Here is a 19,969-nt window from a genome sequence, read left to right as displayed (position 1 = left end):
GTTGGACTCAGAGCTCTGAACCCCCTTTCTCTCTTTCCATGTCAAACAGATGGGCTTAACTAGTTGGTTTCTTGGCTGAGGAGTCACATTTCGATTGTGATTCCCCTCCCCTGCTATGATTCTGGAGTCTGAGGTGGACTCCTGAGGGCATCATCCTGAACTTACCCACCTACTAAAGTTCTGCCCTGATTGTGCTTTTGATGGAGCAGAAGAGTACAGTGCAGGATGTCATCTCCTCCATAACTGTCCTGCACAGGGTAGAGCTCGGCATCAGCACCAATGAATGGCTGACATTGTTCCAAATGGTCTGTGTTCTCAAACCCATCCAAGACACCACCAATGTGCTCTGCACCTATTCAGCCATCCTTGATCTGAAGCCTGGACTAGGCATTGGCTCCACTGCAGCCAGGCCCAGAGGGGATGCCTGTTCTCCCATGGGTCAGGGCCTTGACAAGGAGGTTGCAGGTGGGCATCACCACAAGGCTGCCCTGTATCTGTGACCCTCATATTAAAGGCCGCATTGCAGAGCTCATTCAATGGTACTGTGAAGGTTACAGGCCAGCAGATGTGGCCAGTGATAGAAAGGGGAGGAGCCACAGCCCAGCATCTCTGCCTCAAAGAGCCCAAGCAGAGAGAAGCCTTGCCACTTGTTAGTGGTGAACTGGGAAGCTAGCAGCTATGGGGGGTGCCAGGTATGCAATGGCTTAGCAGAGGTGATGGTAAGGGAGAATTTTGTTGAGTCCCAAGACCACCTCCAACAATCCCCTGGAGTACTGGAAATGCAAGGCTGTATTTGGCCTGACTTTCTTGTGTGGCCAGTAGTCTCTTCTTCTATCCTATTAGTGCCCAAGTGCGTGGGCATTCTCCCACTAGAGAGATATTCTCAGTCCCCACCACTCCTGCCTGGGCCTGACCAAAGTGAATGAGTTGGCCTTTTTGAAGGTCTCGCCTGGGCTACCCCCCTCTGGACCTCTCATGGCAAGATTCAGGCCTCCTTTGTACCCATGTATGCCCCATTCCTGCTCCTCTGGGTGATCCAGCATGTGGCCTGTGAATTGTGCCCTTGGCACGTGAGTGGGAAGATGGCTACCTCTGATGGGTGGGAATGGGCTGCCTCATCCAACACCTACCTCATGAAACAAAAATATCTACCTCAAGATCACTTTTAAAGGAAAAATCTCATCTCCACTGGTTTGGTGGGGCTGAGGTACTCTGCCTACCAAGCTGTCATGAGGTTGCAGGAAGCCTTTGTCCTGTTGGATGTCTTTCTGTTGTGGCTGGCATTACTACTTAGTTTATATTAAAAAATGTGATTTCTACTTGTTTGGTGGGGCTGGTGTCCCCTGCCCACAAGCTGTCATGGGGTTACTTCAGGGAGCCCATGCCCTGTCTTTATGAGAAATATTTCAACAGTCCAATCTCAAATTTAAGCAATCAAGGAGCTTCCCAGCAAAGTTAAAGACGCTAGAGTTTGGTTAGATTTCAATCTTAGAATGCCGTCTTTGGACCTTGTAAATGAAGGTGTACTGGTACTGTAGATGCAAGGGTACACAGATGCACAGATTACACAACATGGTCCCTTATATAAAAAGGAAAATACATATTGAAATAATTTATTTTTTAAAAAAAATTTAGAATGCCCAACAACATTATTTTCATGTTCCAACAGAAGATTGTCTGCTTCTAACTAAAATAAAATACAGCCTAAAGCACCCTAACACTGTCCTATGTATACAAGACAAATGTTACAAAAATTATTCAAATAACCAACCATTTCAAGAATGGGCCAGCTATTTTGATGCAGTTACATTTTTTTCATGAAACATCTTTAGTTGCCATTCTACAAATGATGCCATCCAGTAGGGTTCCTATTTTTTCTTCCTGGGGTGTGAGCTTGTACATCTGAAAAAGGAAAATGGAATGGTGACTTTCTTGAGTAATACGTATTTCTGAAAATGGTGTCCGCAACTTCTTCCAGGTTGAATTAGCCATTAATGTGCAATAATTACATTAAAACATTTTTTTGGTTAAAGCTGAACATTTTTCCAATGGAAACATCAAGTGCAAAAAATTAATCAAATGCATGTTATTTACCCCTTTTAGAATCAGCCTTTCTCCCCAACAGGTACGCACAAGTAGCTTACATTGTTCTTGTCTACTCCATTTTACCCTCACAACAACCCTGTATGTTAGGCTGAGAGCAGTGATTGGCCAAAGGTTACCCAACAAGCTCCCATAGCATAGGTGTAATTTGAACCTGGGTCTCCCAGATCCTAGTGTGAGACTCTAACCACTGTACCATGCCAACACCTGTTTTTCCCTGATCTTTCTTTTGGCCAGTATCCACATAGCTAAAAACAAACCACACCAATCTCTTTTGCCTGATCCCCACCCGCCTTTCTTGACCAGCTTGTACAAACCTTTTTAACTTTTGATATGTCTGTTAGCTGGGGGAGATCTGCCAAAGGAACTTGCTGACCATCCACTTCACTTATTACATTTTCCAAAATCACCTTCTTCTCTTGGTCTTCCACCAGAACAATGATAACTGCAGAGTCACTGTCCGAAATGCCAAACTTTTTCAAGGCATCTGAAATCTAATGTAAATGTAAGAATTCAAATCCAAAGAATCCAAATACAAATAGATTTTTCTGGTTTATACTTATACATGCCACCTTTCTTCGTTCAAGGAGTCATAAACAAGATTTCCAGACGGTTTTCCATGCAGCACAGGCCAGACCCAAATCTGTATAGTTGTGTTAAACCATGGGTCCATCTCCCCACTTCTCAGTGCACTGAGAAGTCTGAACTGTGAGAACCAACATCTAATATTTTCAGTAAAATATTCAAGTGTTAATTTAAAACATTAAATGTTACTTGATGTAGTAGCCAATGATTAATACTAATAATAATAAGAGTTGGTTCTTATATGCCACTTTTCTCTACCAGAAGGAGTCTCAAAGTAGCTTAGAGTCGCCTTCCCTTTCCTCTCCCTACAACGGACACCTCGTGAGGTAGGTGATGCTGAGAGAGCCCTGATATCACAGCTTGTTCAGAACAGCTTTATCAGTTCTGTGGCGAGCCCAAGGTCACCCAGCTGGCTGCATGTGGAGGAGAAGAGGGAATCAAACCCGACTCACCAGATTAGAAATCCGAGTTCCTAACCACTACACCAAGCTGTCTCTCAATATATCTGCAACCAAATATTTGAAACCAACACAGGGCAGCCCTTATCTAAGGTAAGTTAATTCTCAGCCATGTGCATTTTAGTTTCCCACCATCCCTATCTCTGTGTCCCTGGTTTTCATCTATGCCAATTAGGAGATGAGCAGGTGATGAAATGGACATATGCAGCTCTCAGACAGTGATGATAGCTCTATAATCATTTGTCAATGCATTCATTAGATATGAAATCCAAGCTCTGCTTTCTGTTCTACAATGGTGTATATTTCTAATTGGAAGAGGGGGCAAGTCAAGAAGCTAGTTGTACATGAGACCTCCTGGCTGGTTTCTGGTCCCAATCACACTGGAAACAGTTCAGAGAAAGGCAGGCATGTCCTACCTTCATAGCTGTCAGTCAGGCCTGGCCAACTTGTATCACACTAAGCCAAAGGCAAGTCATCAGGGATTATTTCCCTTTCTGTGCCTACCCAAGATTGCAAAAACAGGGAAGGGAGTTGTTGACAAGCACATAATGGCCTACAAGGTGATGGCTGTATTTACCGTATGCAGGCAAAATTCCACAGAGCCTGTCACAAGCAAACCTCTTATGATGATCTTGGACCAACAGTGAGAACCCAGCACACTTCCCTCTTCCTGCTAGTGTAAAGCTGCAGGATGGACTCCTGTCAGAGCAAATGGGACAATCTGAAGCCATGTATGACTAGGTAAAGTGATAATCTAAGGCTTCATACGGCAACAAGAGGCAGTGCACAGGGACAGACTTAGCCAATGAGCAACAGGAGCAACTGGGGAGGGGGCAATTGCCAATGGCCCCACCCTCCAAAGGAAGGGAGAAAAGTGAATGAACTGGTTCCTGCCACCACTGCAGCCACTCCATTGAATGCTTAGCCAGCTGGTTTCTGGTGGTGGCTCCTGCCCACCACACATGGGATGAGGGATATCCCTTGCTTGGCCCTGCGAGGGTGACAGTGATTTGGGAATCCTATCCTGAACTACTGACCAGGACCCCTGAATCACTAAGACTGCCCTAGCAGTGTGGGTTTTTAAGCTCCAGAGCAAACATCTTGCCTTCCAAATTATATTCTGCTCCCATTTCCTTTCCTCATCCCATGCCCCAGGAGCAATCTTTATATTGTATGCTCACCCCCACATGTTATCTGATCAAACATTTCATCAAGGCTGATTGTTTCAAGTCTTTACAATCAGCCCTACAAAGGGGAAGCACCTAAAATGCAAACAGATTCCTTAACTGCAAACCAGGAGAACAGGTTTCTTCTTAGTTCCATTCTGGGGGAAAAAAATTATGCATCCAACTAAAATACAGGAAGTGTGCCTCCACAGAGTTTTCACCACTAACACGGCAATCATCTATATGCATTCCAGTAGTAGGTTTAGAAAAAAGAATAGCCAGGGATACCTGACATATTCAACATATTTTTATTCCTCCAAAGAGATTCAACGTTATGCTCTTTACCATGTATCCTCATAACAACTCTGTGATGCAGGCTTACTAGGGAGCTTCGTGGCCAGAAGGGATGTTGAACCCAGACTTCCTTGGTTCTAGTCCAACAAGCTAACCATTACTCTACTCTAGCAACAGGGGATAGATGGGCAACAAGAAGTGTGCAGTTAATACTCTTGCACTGAGGGCAACTCGTCTTGCACAATGTGCTTACAAGTTAACACTTACATTATTGTTAGGTGAAAGATTGAATATTATTTCTGCATTAAGAGTTCTCGTCTTCATTTTACCAATCTTGTGAAGATGAACAGCTTTATTGGTAGCCACAAGGATTTGAAATGGATCAACAATCTGTCACAAGGAAAAAAAGTTGTCTTTAAGTGACAGGTCCCAAAATAGAACAGATACTTTCCTACATGCGATAAGGAAAAACAGTATTTTAGAAATGCATAAAAGGCAAACACTATCTTAAATACTGAAACAAGGCAAAACATTTGCAGATACAATAGTTTTATTCACGAGCAAATCTCTTGAGGCTTAATTTAACAATTACAACTGCCCAAGTGGGTGTCACCACGAGGGCATGGATCCTTAATTTTTGTGGTGCAAGTTCTGGCCATGGATATAATATGTGATTTGACAGTTAGTGTGGGGTGACCTAGTGTAAACCCCCAAGGATCCATTAAAGTCCATGCTTTGGAATCATGTTTTTGCTCTGTGGCATCACCACAAAGGCACGGATCTGCTATGTTTGTGGTGTAAATTGTGGCCATGGACATGATCTGTGATTTGATGGAGAATTTGGGATGACTCAATGGAAAAAACCCTAAGGATCCATGCTTTGGAGCCATGTTTTTGCTCCATCGTGTTGTGATTTTTGTGGTGTATGCTATGGCTATCGATATTACATTATGAGGATCCATGTACTTCAACTATGTTTTTGCACCAGTGTGGCCCCACAACACAGTGGATACATTTCTTGTGGTGCTCCCTATAGACTAAGACATGGTCTACAATGATGGTGGGTTTATTTTGTTTCAATGTAAAAGTCATATGAATTCATGAGGATTTGTGCCTTGAACCCCCATTTTTCTGCTGTTGCAGTGCAACATCTGTTGGATCCATTTCTGTGTGGTCCAGTCCATAGTCCTGGCTTCCACAAGCGATTTCATACAGGATTTTTTGGAGTGCACTTTTAAAAACTGAAGGATCCAAAAGGATCTGTGTGAATCCAATTTTAACTTTAGTCCATATGAAAATGTGCTGTATAACTACAAAGCACACTTCTTTGTTTACTATTAACTTTATTAGTCCCAACCACAAGCTCCAATTTTAAAAATCATTGTTCAGTTTATATACAACAAAAGGATCCATTTGTTGTCATGAAGAAAACAAGAATGGCTGAGAATGTCATGAAGTCACTCACAGCTCATTCACTCTGACTTTACAACCTTCAGTGAAACTGAGAAATTGATCCCATCAGTCACAGTCAACAGGGCTTTAAAAAATTTCATCCAACCCAAGTTTGTTCTATTTCTATCTGGAAACACAAGGCAGCCCTTTGGTTCTGAAACCCAGAATCTATCCAGCACATGGTTATTATGGAGTTTACAAGATCTGCAATGCTATCAAAATGCAGTACATGAAAAAACTGTTCCCTTACCATTTCAGGGCTAATTAATGCTCCATCAATAGCACCTTCCATGGCTTTTTTTCTTAGGACAGCAGCATTCTTCACATCATTAAACAGGAGAAGAGTAACCAGGCAGTCAGGAAACAATTCCAACCGATGTGTTAAACACTGCATCTTGTCACAGATAGTAGGTTCCTTTGCAATCAGCCAAACCTGGAGGAGTCAGATACTGATAATTGATACTTTTATTGCAGTGAAAGCTTTTTATAAATAAAATTCGAAGGGTGCAATACAGGCATGCAGAAATTTTGACAGGGGCTAAACTAGCATCGCATAAGGGCGGGCGTCCAAGTTGGTGAGGCAATTTTGCTTTGTGTCTGTGCATAGGAAGTGCGCGCGTGTTGTTTATATGCATGCGTCCCCACGCACACGCTACCTTTCCATCTGTACACGTACCCCCCCCCCAACACTGGCGCGACTGGGTCCATGTGGTGTGCAACGCTTAAATGCCGCTCTCCATATTTTCTGCGAATTCAAGGGCGAGAGAGGCGGGGCGTGCGGCACAGGCCAGCCGCGGCCCCGTGGAGCAGCCGCGGCTAAGGCCTTTTCCTCCGCCCGACACAGCTGCCCGCCTCTCCGGGGCCCTCTCCTTCTCCCTCGCTACGCGGAAAGCCCCCAAGCGCCTGCCCGCCGCCGCCGCCGCCGCTCCTGGCTGGTCCGGGGCTCAGGGCTGGGCGCGCGGAGGGGCGAGAGGCCGCCGGGAGGGCGGGGAGCCGCCTGGGCATGGAGCGCTCCGAGGCCTACTTCTTCTCGGCCGCCCTCAGCTGCGCCTTCCTCGGCTCCTGCCTGCTCTTCTCGGCGCTCAACCGCCAGCAACGCGAGCCCTACATGGACGAGGCCTTCCACGTCCCGCAGGCGCAGGCCTACTGCCAAGGCCGCTTCACGCAGGTAGGCAGGCGGGATCCCCGTACCTCTCCGAGGAGACGCCCCCGGGTGGCCTCCCCAGCCCCCCGAGCCTCTCCGACGCCCCCGCCACAGCTGGACCCCCAGGCCCGAGAGACGAGGAGCTCCACGGGCTCCCAGCGCCGCCAGGACCGCGCCTCTTTGGACACAGCCTCTAGGGGTCCCCCCCCTCCCCCCAGCAATATGCTTTGGGGTTCCTCAGTTCTGAGCAGGGTTGCCAGCTCCGGGTTGGGAAATACCTGGAGACATTGGGGGTGGAGCCTGCAGAGGGCGGGGTTTGGGAAGGGGCGGGACTTCAGGTGGCAACCCTAGTTATGGCAGAATGTGTACATCACGTCCTGGTCTTTTAAAGAAGGAGCCAATCTGTGTTTGCAGTCAGCACAATTGGTCTTTGTTCTTGAGTAATTCTTAGGTTACCTTCAATGAATTTACAGCTGAATATATGAATTATTTTTAAAGTGAAGGCCTATCTGCTATTTTTGGGAAGCAGATGTATGTGTGTTCAGTGAAATACCGTATGTGAACAGAGTAAAACTATCACCTGGGTAAAAGTGAGATTTAAATTCCACATTCAGCCATAAATGAATTCAGTGCAATGTAAAAATCACCCGCTGTACATATAATGAACATTCACACATATACTGTAAACAGACTGCACATGCTTGGTAACTTGTGTATGGAATTCCGGAAATCAATTTCTTACCTGCCCCACATTTCCTTCCCCTCTTGGGTTGCAGATGCTGCAAGGGTCATAAAACCCATGTTAGTGAGACCTGTTCATGCTCTTAGGGTTTAAAATGGTCAGCAGACACTCAGAAATGGTATTGAGGGCAAAGGGCGGGGGGTCTGTAATAGGGGGAGAATCAGCAAAAGATACTGTACTCTATCAGGTAGACTTAAGTGCCACTAAGTCTTTGGACTTGTATGACTAGATGTGTGCCATTGGATTTTATATTTGAATTGGCAAAAAACCCATTGTAATAGAAAATACAACAGGCACTAGCCTACCCTCCCCCCCACCCGGGCAGGCCCCCCAAGACCTGGAGAGGCCATGGTGGGCCCTTTTGGGATGGGGGGAGCATTGACAGTGACTCCCTCCTTCCCCCACACTGGTCCACAAACCCAGGCCCCTCCCCCTCCCTCCCAGCTCCAGAACCAGCTTGGTGTACTGGTTATGAGTGTGGACTTCTAATCTAGTGAGCCAGGTTTGATTCTGTGCTCTCCCACATGCAGCCAGCTGGGTGACCTTGGGCTCGCCACAGAACAGATAAAACTATTCTGACCGAGCAGTAATATCAGGGCTCTCTCAGCCTCACCTACCTCACAGGGTGTCTGTTGTAGGGAGAGGAAAGGGAACGTGAATGTAAGCCACTTTGAGATTCCTTTCGGTAGAGAAAAGTGACATATAAGAGCCAGCTCTTACTTTGTGGTGTCGTGGTTGGAGAGCTGGATTGTTATCTGGGAAGTCCGGTTTCACAGAGCTAATTGGGGACCTTCACCCAGTTGCCTTCTCTCAGCTTAGGAGGAGGGGAGAACATTAGATGCCACACTGAGCTCCTGTCAGGAAGGGCGAGATAAGAAATGTACTAAATATAAATAAACTGGTACTGATGCAAGTGTTAAGATTTGCTTAATGTTCCCTGTATAACAGATGCAACAAATGTATTAAGTGAATCAAAATTAACATTTTAAAAGGGTGCTTTTGATTGGTTCATTGCAAGCAAGCAAGGGAGGCAGGAGTGACATGTGCTCATACATGCATGCATACATACATACATACATACAGAGTATTACAGAGGGCCCTTTAATTGCATTATCTTATTTTTCATTTTTTTAAATAGTGGGATCCTATGATTACTACGTTGCCTGGTTTATATTTGGTGTCCGTTGGAGTTGTGAAACCTGCTGCATGGCTCTTTGGATGGTCTGGAAACATAGTTTGCTCTACTGGGATGCTCAGATTCATTAATCTTCTTTTCAGTGTTGGGAACTTCTATTTACTATATTTGCTTTTTTGCCGGATACACCATAAAAAGGTACTGTGCAAATATTATTATACTTAAAATAGATTTTTTCCTGTACACAGTAGCACCATTAACTTGTCAAAATTTGACATAATATGAGGAGGCTGCATTCTGTTCTGTATCTGTAATAGCATTTGAATCTTCCTAGCATCCTGGATTATGCCGCTTTCTTCCTGTTTTTTTCAGAAAGTTGAAAGGAGCCTTTTGCACATGTGTGATGGGGAAATGTGGGTTCAAGGGATTCAAATAAGTACAACTATGTTTAGTCGAGGCAAAGTCAGGTGGGAAACAAAGACTTGTACAGGTGTGCCACATTACACCTGCACTAGAGATGCTGGAGCATCTTACTGGAGCATGTTACTGTATTTTGGGTCCAAAGAAAAACTCAGGGCAAGAGTTTCTTTCATCTTACTGAATCATTTGGTCAGAAATATTCTGTGCTGATGTGGGGAATTCTATGAATCAGGGTCTTTAGCCACAGGTTATTAGGAACACTTGCTCACAAGTTCCTTTCCAGTTCAGTGGAGCTTGGATGGGATATTGGAAGGAATAAACTGTTATGAGAAGATATATTAGTTGGAGCAAATTGAAAGGTTAATTGACATTCTGGCCTCTGAGGCCCAAGAGGCCTGCTGCCAGCCAGTGATGCCATCCACCCAGTGCCACAGCAACCTTTGGCCCTCGGAAGCCCTCCTCAACCCATATGGGTTTTTCTCTGCATTGATGGGGTTGGAGGTTTGGCCATCTGCCCCTCCCAACTCTTCAGGAGAGAGTGAGTGCCATTGGTTCCTATTCTCAGCTCTCCTGGCTCCAGTCAGGACAAGTTGGGATTGGGCAGCTCTCACATGTATTGTATATTTGCTTTTAATATTTAATTGTAGCAGTAATCCTAACCTTGTCTCTCCCTCCCCCCCATTTTCTCTCTCCCTCTCTAGGTTGTTTCTGGGTTCCAGAGAATTCTCTCAACTTTGACTCTAGCAATATTTCCAGTTCTTTATTTTTTTACTTTCCTTTATTATACTGACGCAGGCGCCACATTTTTCACCCTCTTTGCTTATTTGATGTGCCTTTATGGTAACCATAAAACTTCAGCCCTTCTCGGATTTTGCGGTTTCATGTTTCGTCAGACCAATATCATATGGACCGTGTTCTGTGGTGGAAGTGTCATTGCAGATAAGCTGAGCGAAGCCTGGAAGGTGGAACTGTTGAAAAACAAAGAGCAAAAGAGCGTGCCCCCAAAGGGATCGTTTTCAGAACTAATCAGGATCTTCAGGTTCCTCCTTGAATATGTCACATCCCTTAAAAATGTGACCACTCTCATTCTTTTGACTTGGCCATATCTTAGCATGGTGGTGGGCTTCTTTGCTTTCACCTTCCTCAATAGAGGCATCGTTGTGGGTGACCGGAGCAGCCATGAAGCTTGCCTGCATTTCCCTCAGATCTTCTACTTCTTCTCTTTTACTCTCTTTTTTTCTTCCCCTCACTTGATAACCCCAAACAAAATCGTCAGTTTTATTCGTTCTGTGAAGAGACATTTGTTGCAATACAGTATCCTTGCCATCATCTCCTTGTTCCTGGTCTGGAAGTTTACATATGCTCATAAGTATTTGCTTGCAGATAACAGACATTACCCATTTTACATATGGAGAAAGCTTTATCAAAGACATGAGCTCGTGAAATATGTGTTAGTTCCAGTCTATATATTTGCCGGCTGGAGTTTTACGGACATGTTAACATCAAAGAATATTTTTTGGAAAATGGTCTACTTTGTGTGCTTGCTCACAGCCACGGTTCCCCAGAAGCTTCTAGAATTTCGTTACTTCATATTGCCATATGTTATTTATAAGTTGCACATTCCCATGCCATCACTTTCGAAACTTCTCCTTGAGTTGACTTTGTATCTCTTGATAAATGCAGTGACTTTTCATTTCTTCCTGAACAAATCGTTTCAGTGGCCAAACAAAGAAGAACTTCAGAGGTTTATGTGGTAATTTTGCACCTGCAAGACCATATTTCTAGGACTTTCCTGCTACGGAAAAGACTTTAGAGACCCTATCAAGGAAAACAAAACATACCAGTTGTTTTATAACAGGGAGGGAATGTGAGAAATCTGATGTGCTAAGTTTGATGATACTGGTTTCATCAGGTTAATATCTGGACCTCAATAAATGTGACATCAGGGAAAGTCTGGATTTCTTTCAGCCATACTAGTTTGGGTACCAAAGTCCTAACTGAGGGGTGTCCTCAGTATGCCTGTGTGTATGTGCTCCCCTGTTCTCAAGAGGAGGTGTAAGAAAGACGTAGTTTATCAGGCCAATCAGTTTTTGATATGGCTTTGTCATAACACCATCATTTTCATGCATTGTTTGTTTTGAAATGTTTTTGTCATAACACTGTCACTATCATGCATGTGAAAAAGTCATGTATGCATGTCAAAGATCTGACGTTTTGCTGCTTCCTGGAGGTCCACTGAAAGTTAAAGCTCTCCAGGATGAGATAAGTCTCTGATACAGTTACATGAGGATGCATTCATAAGAAATGTCCATAGGGTAACATCTGATGAAATTGCATCTTGACACATAACTGCATCAGAAATGAACTGATAATTGGGACCTCAGGTAAACAAATGATACCAGGACCTGGACAACTTGTTGAGATCTGTTACGAGGTGAAGGACCACAAGTTGTCTGACTACAGTAGAGGAGGTATGACAGGAAATCTGTGTTTTTTTCTCTCTGTTTTGGGTGAAAGAAGCTTAAGAACAGCTGCCAGGATAACTGGAATTAAGCACATCGAAGCCCACCACTGTTCTTGGACTTCAGCCTGTCGGGATTAGTCCTTCTGAAGAGTTTCATAACAGACATCTTTTATGAAACTGGTATAGCACAAATGGCAGCCATATACACATCAAAGTTTAGGAAAAATGTCTTAGATGTCTATGACCCAGTTGTGTGGTTCTGGCAATTGGGCCAGGGACATATACATGGTAGGGAACCCTCAAGGACTTTGTATTGTAACTTCCCCTATATTTCGCTTCCCACACTATTTCCCTTTCCCTTCTCTTGTCAATCCCCCTATCTTCCTTTTCCTGCCTTATTCGCATTCATTCATTCACCAACCTACCTCCATCTTCTATACTTACTATTTTACTTAGTTTATACCCCACCATTATTCACAGTAAGGACTAAAGTAGCATACATATTCTCTCCTTTTATTCTCACAACAACCCTGTGGGGTAGGTTAGGCTGAAAATATGTGATGTGCCCCAATTTACCCAAGCAAGTATCCCTGGTAAGATGGGGATTGAACCAGGCACCCTACTTTGAAGCTCTTAATTGCTGCACCACATCAGCTTTCATAGGGTGGCTGCTGTTGAATAATAGCAAGCAATCAGGCCTAGGCGAGTTATGGAAGGCAGTATCAAATCACCCAGTGGTTGTTGGCAGACCCAGCTCCCCCAAGACTTCCCTTAAAGGCCAAAACAGCCCTGTAAAGGACCCTTCCCTGTCCCCCTGCCTTTTCCTCAGAAAAACCAAGCCTTGGAATACTGTGGTTGCCTAGCTACAGCCATTGAGGTAATTCATCTGTTAAATCTATACATGTTCCTTTTATCATTTAGGGATTTAAAAAGCCACAATATATTTGGGAGGTGTTTTTTTTTTAAGATTTCAGATTTTTCTGCAATTGTTCAAGAGTGTAGAATGGTCTATTCACTGCTATCTCTGGATTTAAGTATCCTCAGATTTAGCTGATTTTGCTATTAGAAATATCTGATTGATTTAGTACATTTCTGTCCCACCTTCCCTCAAAAAAATAAGGCTGACAAACACTGCCCCCCCTTTCCATTTTATATTTGGCACTGTCCTTTGTGTTAGCTTAAGCCAGCCTTTCTCAACTTTTTTACCATTGAGAAACCCCTGAAATATTCTTCAGGTTTCAAGAACCCCCAGAAGTGGTGCAATAAGGCAAAATATAGTTGGGAAGCACAGCTGTGCACAGGCCTACTCAGGGCCCTTCCCACCCCTCCCAGGGACATCATTGGCCCTTTGGGGGCAGTTGACCATATATAGTCATATCACTTGATAAGTGTTTAACAAATTTTCAAAATATATGCAAAATTAATTACCCCCCCCCCCCATTCATGAAAAACCTTCCAGGACTGCCAAAAGAACCCCAAGGTGATGAGGGTGATGACTGGGAAAATTTTAAACTAGAAATAAAAAATAAGGATTGATGCCCATGCAGATACCTTAAAGGATTACAGTAGACAGAAAATAATTTCTAGAGGATAAATACCACCTGGTATGTTTCCTAATGATGATAAATTCAAGGACAGATGGTGTGCTATCCTTAACAAATGCTCCGTGGACCTCGTGATATTGTTAATTGAAACCTCTATGGCTGAAAAAATTGACAAAATGTAAAAAACCCTTGGGGATAACTATTTCTCTGCAAAAGTTATCACCCTGAAATCAAAAGAACAATTTGAAGAACTAAAGGGGGGGGGGGTTAAAATTTCAAAGAGATCTTAAAGATTATGAGGAAAACAGAATATATAGTTGAAAACCCTTTCTTAGTAAGGAACAACAAATGGACATGTGTGTAGGCAATGCCAAAAATAAAATAATATTTTTCCAAAGTTGTAACTCAGCATGCCTCTTGAAAGTTTTCTCTCCCCCCCCTCCAAAATCAGGAATTATATTAATTTTTAAATGTATCAAAGGACTCATGATCCAATAAGGAATGGCATTAAAAAAGCACTATGCATCTATGATTCCATGCATAGGCATTGCAACGTAGACGTATGAATTAAACAAAAAATTAGTGTGCATCACTTTAGTCTGTGTCAAATATGGAGGAACAGGATTGGATGCCCAAATTGATTGACAGGCAGAAGTGCAATGTGTATAAGGCACATTTCTCTCTTCCACCATTTCCAGCAGCAGATGTGGAGGGTGAGAAATGTGAAAAGGTGGCAGACAAAGGCCAAACATCAAAAAAGGTGAGGAGGGGTTGGGAAATGCAATAAAATTTAGCGCTTTGCCATTTAGCTGGCGTAATGCTATTTTTACTGATGTGCGGAAATGCCCTGAAGATGGAAAAGGATTGCTAAGCGTTTTTTTCCTTGCCAGCAATGTAAAGCCTGTCAGAATCCTTAAAAAAAAAAAGCAAAGCTTTAAGGGTTCCAATAATGATAGAACTTATTATCTCATCCATCTGTATATAACTTGTGCTGCATCTGGTGGTATATATTTAGTGGAAAGTAAATCTAAGAAATATATAGGCTTCACATCTAGACCTTTAAGAATACGTATTCTTGAGCACCTAAGCAATCTCAAAAAATCATTGAATCTCAGCTCCAATGGTCCAACACTTCAGAACAACTCAACAAACCATGACAGATCTTTGGTTTTATGGCACTGAAAAGATTACTTGATGCAAGGAACATCTGATATCTGCCCTGAAGAGAAGAGAGACCTTTTGGATATTTGCCATTGGCATTCTGAAACCAGTGGGTTTAAACCAAGAGACTGACTGGATGTGTGTTTAAGCATGACATGCTATTTCATTTTTTTCTGTTTCTTCTTCTCCCTGCTTTAATTGTACATGGAAAGATGTCCATTTTCAAATGCACGGTTATAAGTCTTTCCCCCTTCTCCCTCTGGCCAGTTGCAGCAGGTTTTATTTTTATTTATTTATTTATACTTAGATTTCTATACCGCCGTTCCTAATTGGGCTCATGGTGGTTAACAATAATAAAAAGGTAAAATACAATAAAACCCCCCATAATTCCCTTACTTACTATTACTGCTAAAAGGCGGCAGGCGAAAAACCACCAGCTGCTCGACTCCAGGGCCAGCCAGGGGGCCAATTTCCTTGTTGACTTACTAGAGGGAGTGAGGAGCCAGATCAATCAGTAAACAATAACATAACAAGATGGACATGGGCACGGTTGGGCATGGCCTTCCGTCAGCACTGTTGCATCATCCCCTTATTATATAAAATTTCCTCCACAATCAGACAACTACTTTGCTTACTGCAATCCATGCACTAACAATTGAATTAAGTAGATAAGTTTATTGTTGCAGCTTTATGCCATAACAAACATAATCACAACACTAACAATTGAACACACCATTGAAATTTTTGGCAGCCTTCGGAAGGTAATTTTCACTCCACCCTTTCCCTTTCCTTCATAATATGTAAATAATTTGATTTATTTTTTTCATAATTAATTTTTTTACAGAGAACTGATAAATAGGCATCTTCTGTTGATTGACTCTTATTTTACAGTAAGTTTCATGACCTTATAATATCTTCTGTTATTGGTTGCTTAGAATTACAATATTTTTCTTTATCTTTTACAGGCTCTTATTTTTATTCTTTTATTGGCTGCTGTACATAGGTTATGTTTAACTAGTAGTAAAGCTCATTGCATGCTGTAATGCAACAGGCACTAGTTCATGGCTTGGTTCGGGTTTAGTATCTCACTTGGGAGCTGGCAACCCTAAGAGGAGGTCTCGTGCACAGCACGTCAGGTTCATGCACACCTAGGAAATGTGGACTTTCAGAACATGAACCTACACCTAGCTGGCAACCTTACCTCTTCTCTGCAATGTTTTCTTCACCTGAATAGGCCAGGGGGAGCTATGTGTTAGGTGGGTGGCTGCATAGGCATTATATTCTTTTGAGGTCCGACTTCCAAATCTCATGGAATATCTCCAGATCAGGGGCAGCCAACCTCCAGGTGGGGCCTGGAGATCTGGAATTACTGTTCACCTCTAGACTATAAATATCAGCTCCTCATGCAAAGATGTCTGCATTGGACTCTGCAGCATTGTACCCCACTGAGGTTTAGGGATGCCAGCCTCCAGGTGGGATCTAAAGATTGCCCAGAAATACAACTCATCTCCAGCTCTTCCCCTTCATGTGCATCAAAGCTATTTCCAATGCAGGGGTACCCAACCTCCAAATGGGGCCAGGAAAGCTCCTGAAATTACAGCTCAACTCCAGATTATAAAGATCAGCTTCCCAGTAAAGATGGCTGTTTTGGAGGGTGGACTCTGAAGCATTGTACCATCTTGAAGCCCCACCTCCAAACCTCCAGGAATATCTCCAACCCAGGGATAACCAACCTCCTGGTGGGGCTTGGAGATCTCCTGGAATCACTGCTCATCTCCAGACTATAAAGATCAGCTCCCCAGACAGAAACAGCTGCTTTGGAGGGTAGACCGGGTTGTTGTGCAGAAGAAACATTTAAGGACTCCCATGCAGGTGGCTGTGGATGAAACACTTGAGGCCTACTGTACATGGCTGCTGTGTAGATGAAACAGGAGGCAAAAGTACCTCCGCAAGGAGCAAAATCACATTTGTTAAAATTAAAATGTCCACTAGGTGGCACTGTTGAGCTACCTTCATATTACCTCCTGAGGATTTCCTTTTGCAAAAACCATATAATTTTGAAAAAGTTCATGGAGTTAAAAACATTTGAAACCTTTCTCACACATTATGTAATTCATTTCTCTGATAGTATGTTTAATTTTGAAAATGTGTTTCTTAAAACAAGTTTTTAAAGTGCTTTTGGAATATCTTTAAGAAAATGTTTGTGACTGAGAGAGTGTTCTGAATTGTGAAAGCTGCATTGATTTCCTGAATATTTGCTACTTTAAATTTAGGGTAACTTTTTGGCTCACTTGCCAGAATGCATCTATTTCTGGGTGTTTTTTAAAGTGCCGGTGCTGCATTTTTTAATTAAAACAGAGAGTATCCATCTTAAAAAATTAATATTTTTTTAAATGTTGGAGTAAGAGAGTTTGATTCTGGCAGCAGCTTAATCAACAAAGTTTTATCCAGGGTATAACACCTCGAATAAAGCTTTGTTGGTCTTTGTTGGTACCACTAGGCTCAAACTTTGTTTTGCTGCTTGAGACTAACAGGGCTATCCACTTGAATCTGTGTTTGTTAAAAACTGTATCCTCATAGATCTTTGAGCTATCTGCCAGTTTGAATTTATGTAATAAATGTTGCTTGTCTTCTGTTTTGACACATCAAGCCAAGGAAGACCCAAGTATTCCTATGTATCTCTCACATCCCTTTAATATCCCTACCTACATGACAGAGCCACGGTCTCCCTCTGTGTCTTGATATCGTCTGGCCAATATAACTCACTGACACAGGTATCTGACAGGATGAAGCAGAGGTGTTGACTTTGGTATGTATACCGAAATGAGAATTCAGGCAGGTTGTGAAAAGGTTTTCAGAGAAAACAAAATACTATTAACTCCTAGCTCAGACATTTCAGTTTGGCTAAACCAATATTTGGTTTCTTGAATTTCAGTGGGTTCAGTGCTTGGTTCATCATCTTATTTTTCTGCCCTATCTACACCAAATTTCAGTCACCCTATAGTTGTTTCCCTCATGCTAAGAAGGAGAGAGGAAATGGGGGGGGGGACTTTTGGGCCGAAATGGCATGTAAATAAGGCTTTGGTGGGAAGGCCAGCATAATCCAGGTGTTATTTTAGGCCTCAACCATAAGCCTGGCAGAACCATTCTGATCTCAGTCCACCAGGCTGGAGCCAAGACCACAAAGGCCCTGGCTGAGGCCAATCTAATCTTGGGAATGGGGATCCTGAGCAAGTTCTGCTCACTAGGACTTAAAGCTCACTGGAAGATATACAAGGAGAGGTGGTCTCATAGGTATAATGGTTTGAGAGTGCCTGCTATGCCCGCGGACTTCAGTTTCACACATTCCTGTATGTCAAGATTGCAAATGGAAAAATGCACTACATAGATTACCAACTGAGATTACCAATATACTCATCTAGCTGGTAATGTTCTGCATGAGGAGGAGGGGAGTGTATCTGCTTGCCAACTGAGCACACTAAGCTGAAACAAACGGGGGTAGCAGCCCTTGAGTGGGGCACAGAGCACTCAATGGATCACATTTGCTGCCACTCTGACATAAACATTGGCAATGGCCATCCAAAAAGGAAAAGTTAACCTGAAAATGTTTTTGTTTTTTTCAGTTATGTAGCCATGGTCTGGAAGTCTTTATTCCTAATGTTTCACCTGCAGCTCTGGCTGGCATCTTCAGAGGTATGCAGGTGAAACCAGGCCACAGCCACACATCCCAAAAATCCCCACAACAAACATTTAATTCTGGACATGAAAGTTTCCAGCAATACATTAATGCAAAAACGTATGGTTGTTAAGACTGGAAGGCTGAACGAAGTTTGAGTCCAGTGGCCTCTTTAAGGCCAACAAAATTTTATTCAAGGAGTAAGCTTTCCCGTGCAAGCACACTTCGTCAGATACAGATACACTGAAGAAGTGTGCTTGCACGTGAAACATATATCTTGAATAAAGCTTTGTTGGTCTTAAAGGTGAGACTGGATTCAGATTTCTTCTGCTGCTTCAGACCAACTGGACTACTCACCTGAATCTATGATTTTGGCTGTGACACTGAAATGAGCCCAAAGGCATCTTTCATGTGAACCAGCCAAATTCTTTCTCCTGTTATTTATAAGTGTGCATGAAACAGCTGTTGCTTTTTCAAGAAACATGAGGATATTTTTTAAATTGTGGCTATAGACTTGGGGGAGGGGCAGTCTTCAGAATATCAGAGCATCCATAATAGTGTGGGTGTTCTGTTCAAATAATTTCCTTAAGATGACTTGCAGAGAGCATCTCTTGTTGACATATTGTTTAATTACCAAATGAGCCCAGCATAGTCTGCACTGTATGTGTGAATTGGAGGCCTTGATCATAGAGAAGCATAACGGTGCACTACACTGCGTCTGTTCTAGCCATGCCTTCACAGGTGCTTTTATTCATTAGGTGCCAGGTTGGCTCCTATTATAAATCTGTGACTCCCTTGGTTTTCTGTTTGACTAGCTGTCATATTTAATAACCTGCTTCAGTAGATTGCCAGTGGAATCTATGAAACATTTAACACCCTGCATTGTCCCTGGATACGGTTACATCTGCGTTAATTGCCTAGACCTCCGTATATGTTGAGACTTTTGACAGCCTTGATTTGTTCATTGGTTGTATGCCCTGTTATTCAATCTGGCTACTTCAAAGCATACATTAAAATCTGGTCAACTTTTCTCTACAAATAGAATTCCCCCTTTCCATTTTGTTCCTCCTTTTTTTCTTTGCTTCTTATCAATCTTAGCAACTTTCCAGAACATTGTCCAGTTTTATTCTATCGTCATCTATATATTTGTACTCTGTTTTCTGAGTGGGTACCCCAAATGGCCTACATCTGTTTCTCCCCTTCTAGCTTGTCCTCACAACACCACTCTTCCAGGTACAATAGGTAGCGAGGAATTACCGGCCCAAGGATGCCCAACAATCATGGCAAAGCAGGGATTCAAACCTTGCTCCGATCCTAGCTCAACACTCTTAACTAGAGTAGCCACTATGCCAGGTGGCTCTCCTCCAGCTGTATCTTATGTTTGCTGCTTCCACAGCAAATATTGGCTGCATTTTGAATTCAATAATTTTTTCCATACTAGATTTTTTTTCAGTGACAACACGTAAAGTAATTGCTAATAATTTATACTTTTGAAATGTAGTCAATTAAAGCTACATTTTATGAAGGCTTCACATTGATTCATACAATACACTTTCTGTTCCATGCAAATATCTGTAATATGTCAACCAGCAGGTAAAGGAGCGTCATTCACACAAGAACAGCAG

At 42.9% G+C, this 19,969-nt stretch overlaps 2 protein-coding genes across 5 annotated transcripts; one reads left to right on the top strand and one right to left on the bottom strand.

The window, feature by feature from the left end:
* Positions 1-1,597: 1,597 nt before the first annotated feature.
* On the bottom strand, positions 1,598-7,504 carry TPRKB (TP53RK binding protein). 4 transcript variants are annotated; one of them, XM_077338228.1, is made up of 5 exons: positions 7,481-7,504; positions 6,309-6,491; positions 4,874-4,996; positions 2,421-2,597; positions 1,598-1,902 (listed from the first exon to the last, which is right to left on the bottom strand). In XM_077338228.1, exons 2-5 carry the CDS (start codon positions 6,450-6,452, stop codon positions 1,816-1,818), a joined length of 531 nt encoding a protein of 176 aa, XP_077194343.1. In that variant the 5' UTR covers positions 6,453-6,491; positions 7,481-7,504; the 3' UTR covers positions 1,598-1,815. The 4 variants fall into 4 exon arrangements, with proteins under 4 accessions (XP_077194343.1, XP_077194342.1, XP_077194339.1 ...); XM_077338227.1 differs by lacking the exon at positions 7,481-7,504 and adding an exon at positions 7,250-7,310; XM_077338224.1 differs by lacking the exon at positions 7,481-7,504 and adding an exon at positions 7,083-7,240.
* On the top strand, positions 7,062-17,309 carry ALG10 (ALG10 alpha-1,2-glucosyltransferase). Its single transcript, XM_077338223.1, has 3 exons — positions 7,062-7,226; positions 9,083-9,277; positions 10,201-17,309. The coding sequence occupies exons 1-3, from the start codon at positions 7,062-7,064 to the stop codon at positions 11,254-11,256; spliced, it is 1,416 nt and encodes a 471-aa protein (XP_077194338.1). The 3' UTR covers positions 11,257-17,309.
* Positions 17,310-19,969: the final 2,660 nt, after the last annotated feature.

This window comes from Paroedura picta, chromosome 5 (genome assembly GCF_049243985.1).
Source record: "Paroedura picta isolate Pp20150507F chromosome 5, Ppicta_v3.0, whole genome shotgun sequence".
In the NCBI taxonomy this organism is placed as follows: domain Eukaryota; kingdom Metazoa; phylum Chordata; class Lepidosauria; order Squamata; family Gekkonidae; genus Paroedura; species Paroedura picta.
This window is presented reverse-complemented; position numbering and strand designations above follow the sequence as displayed.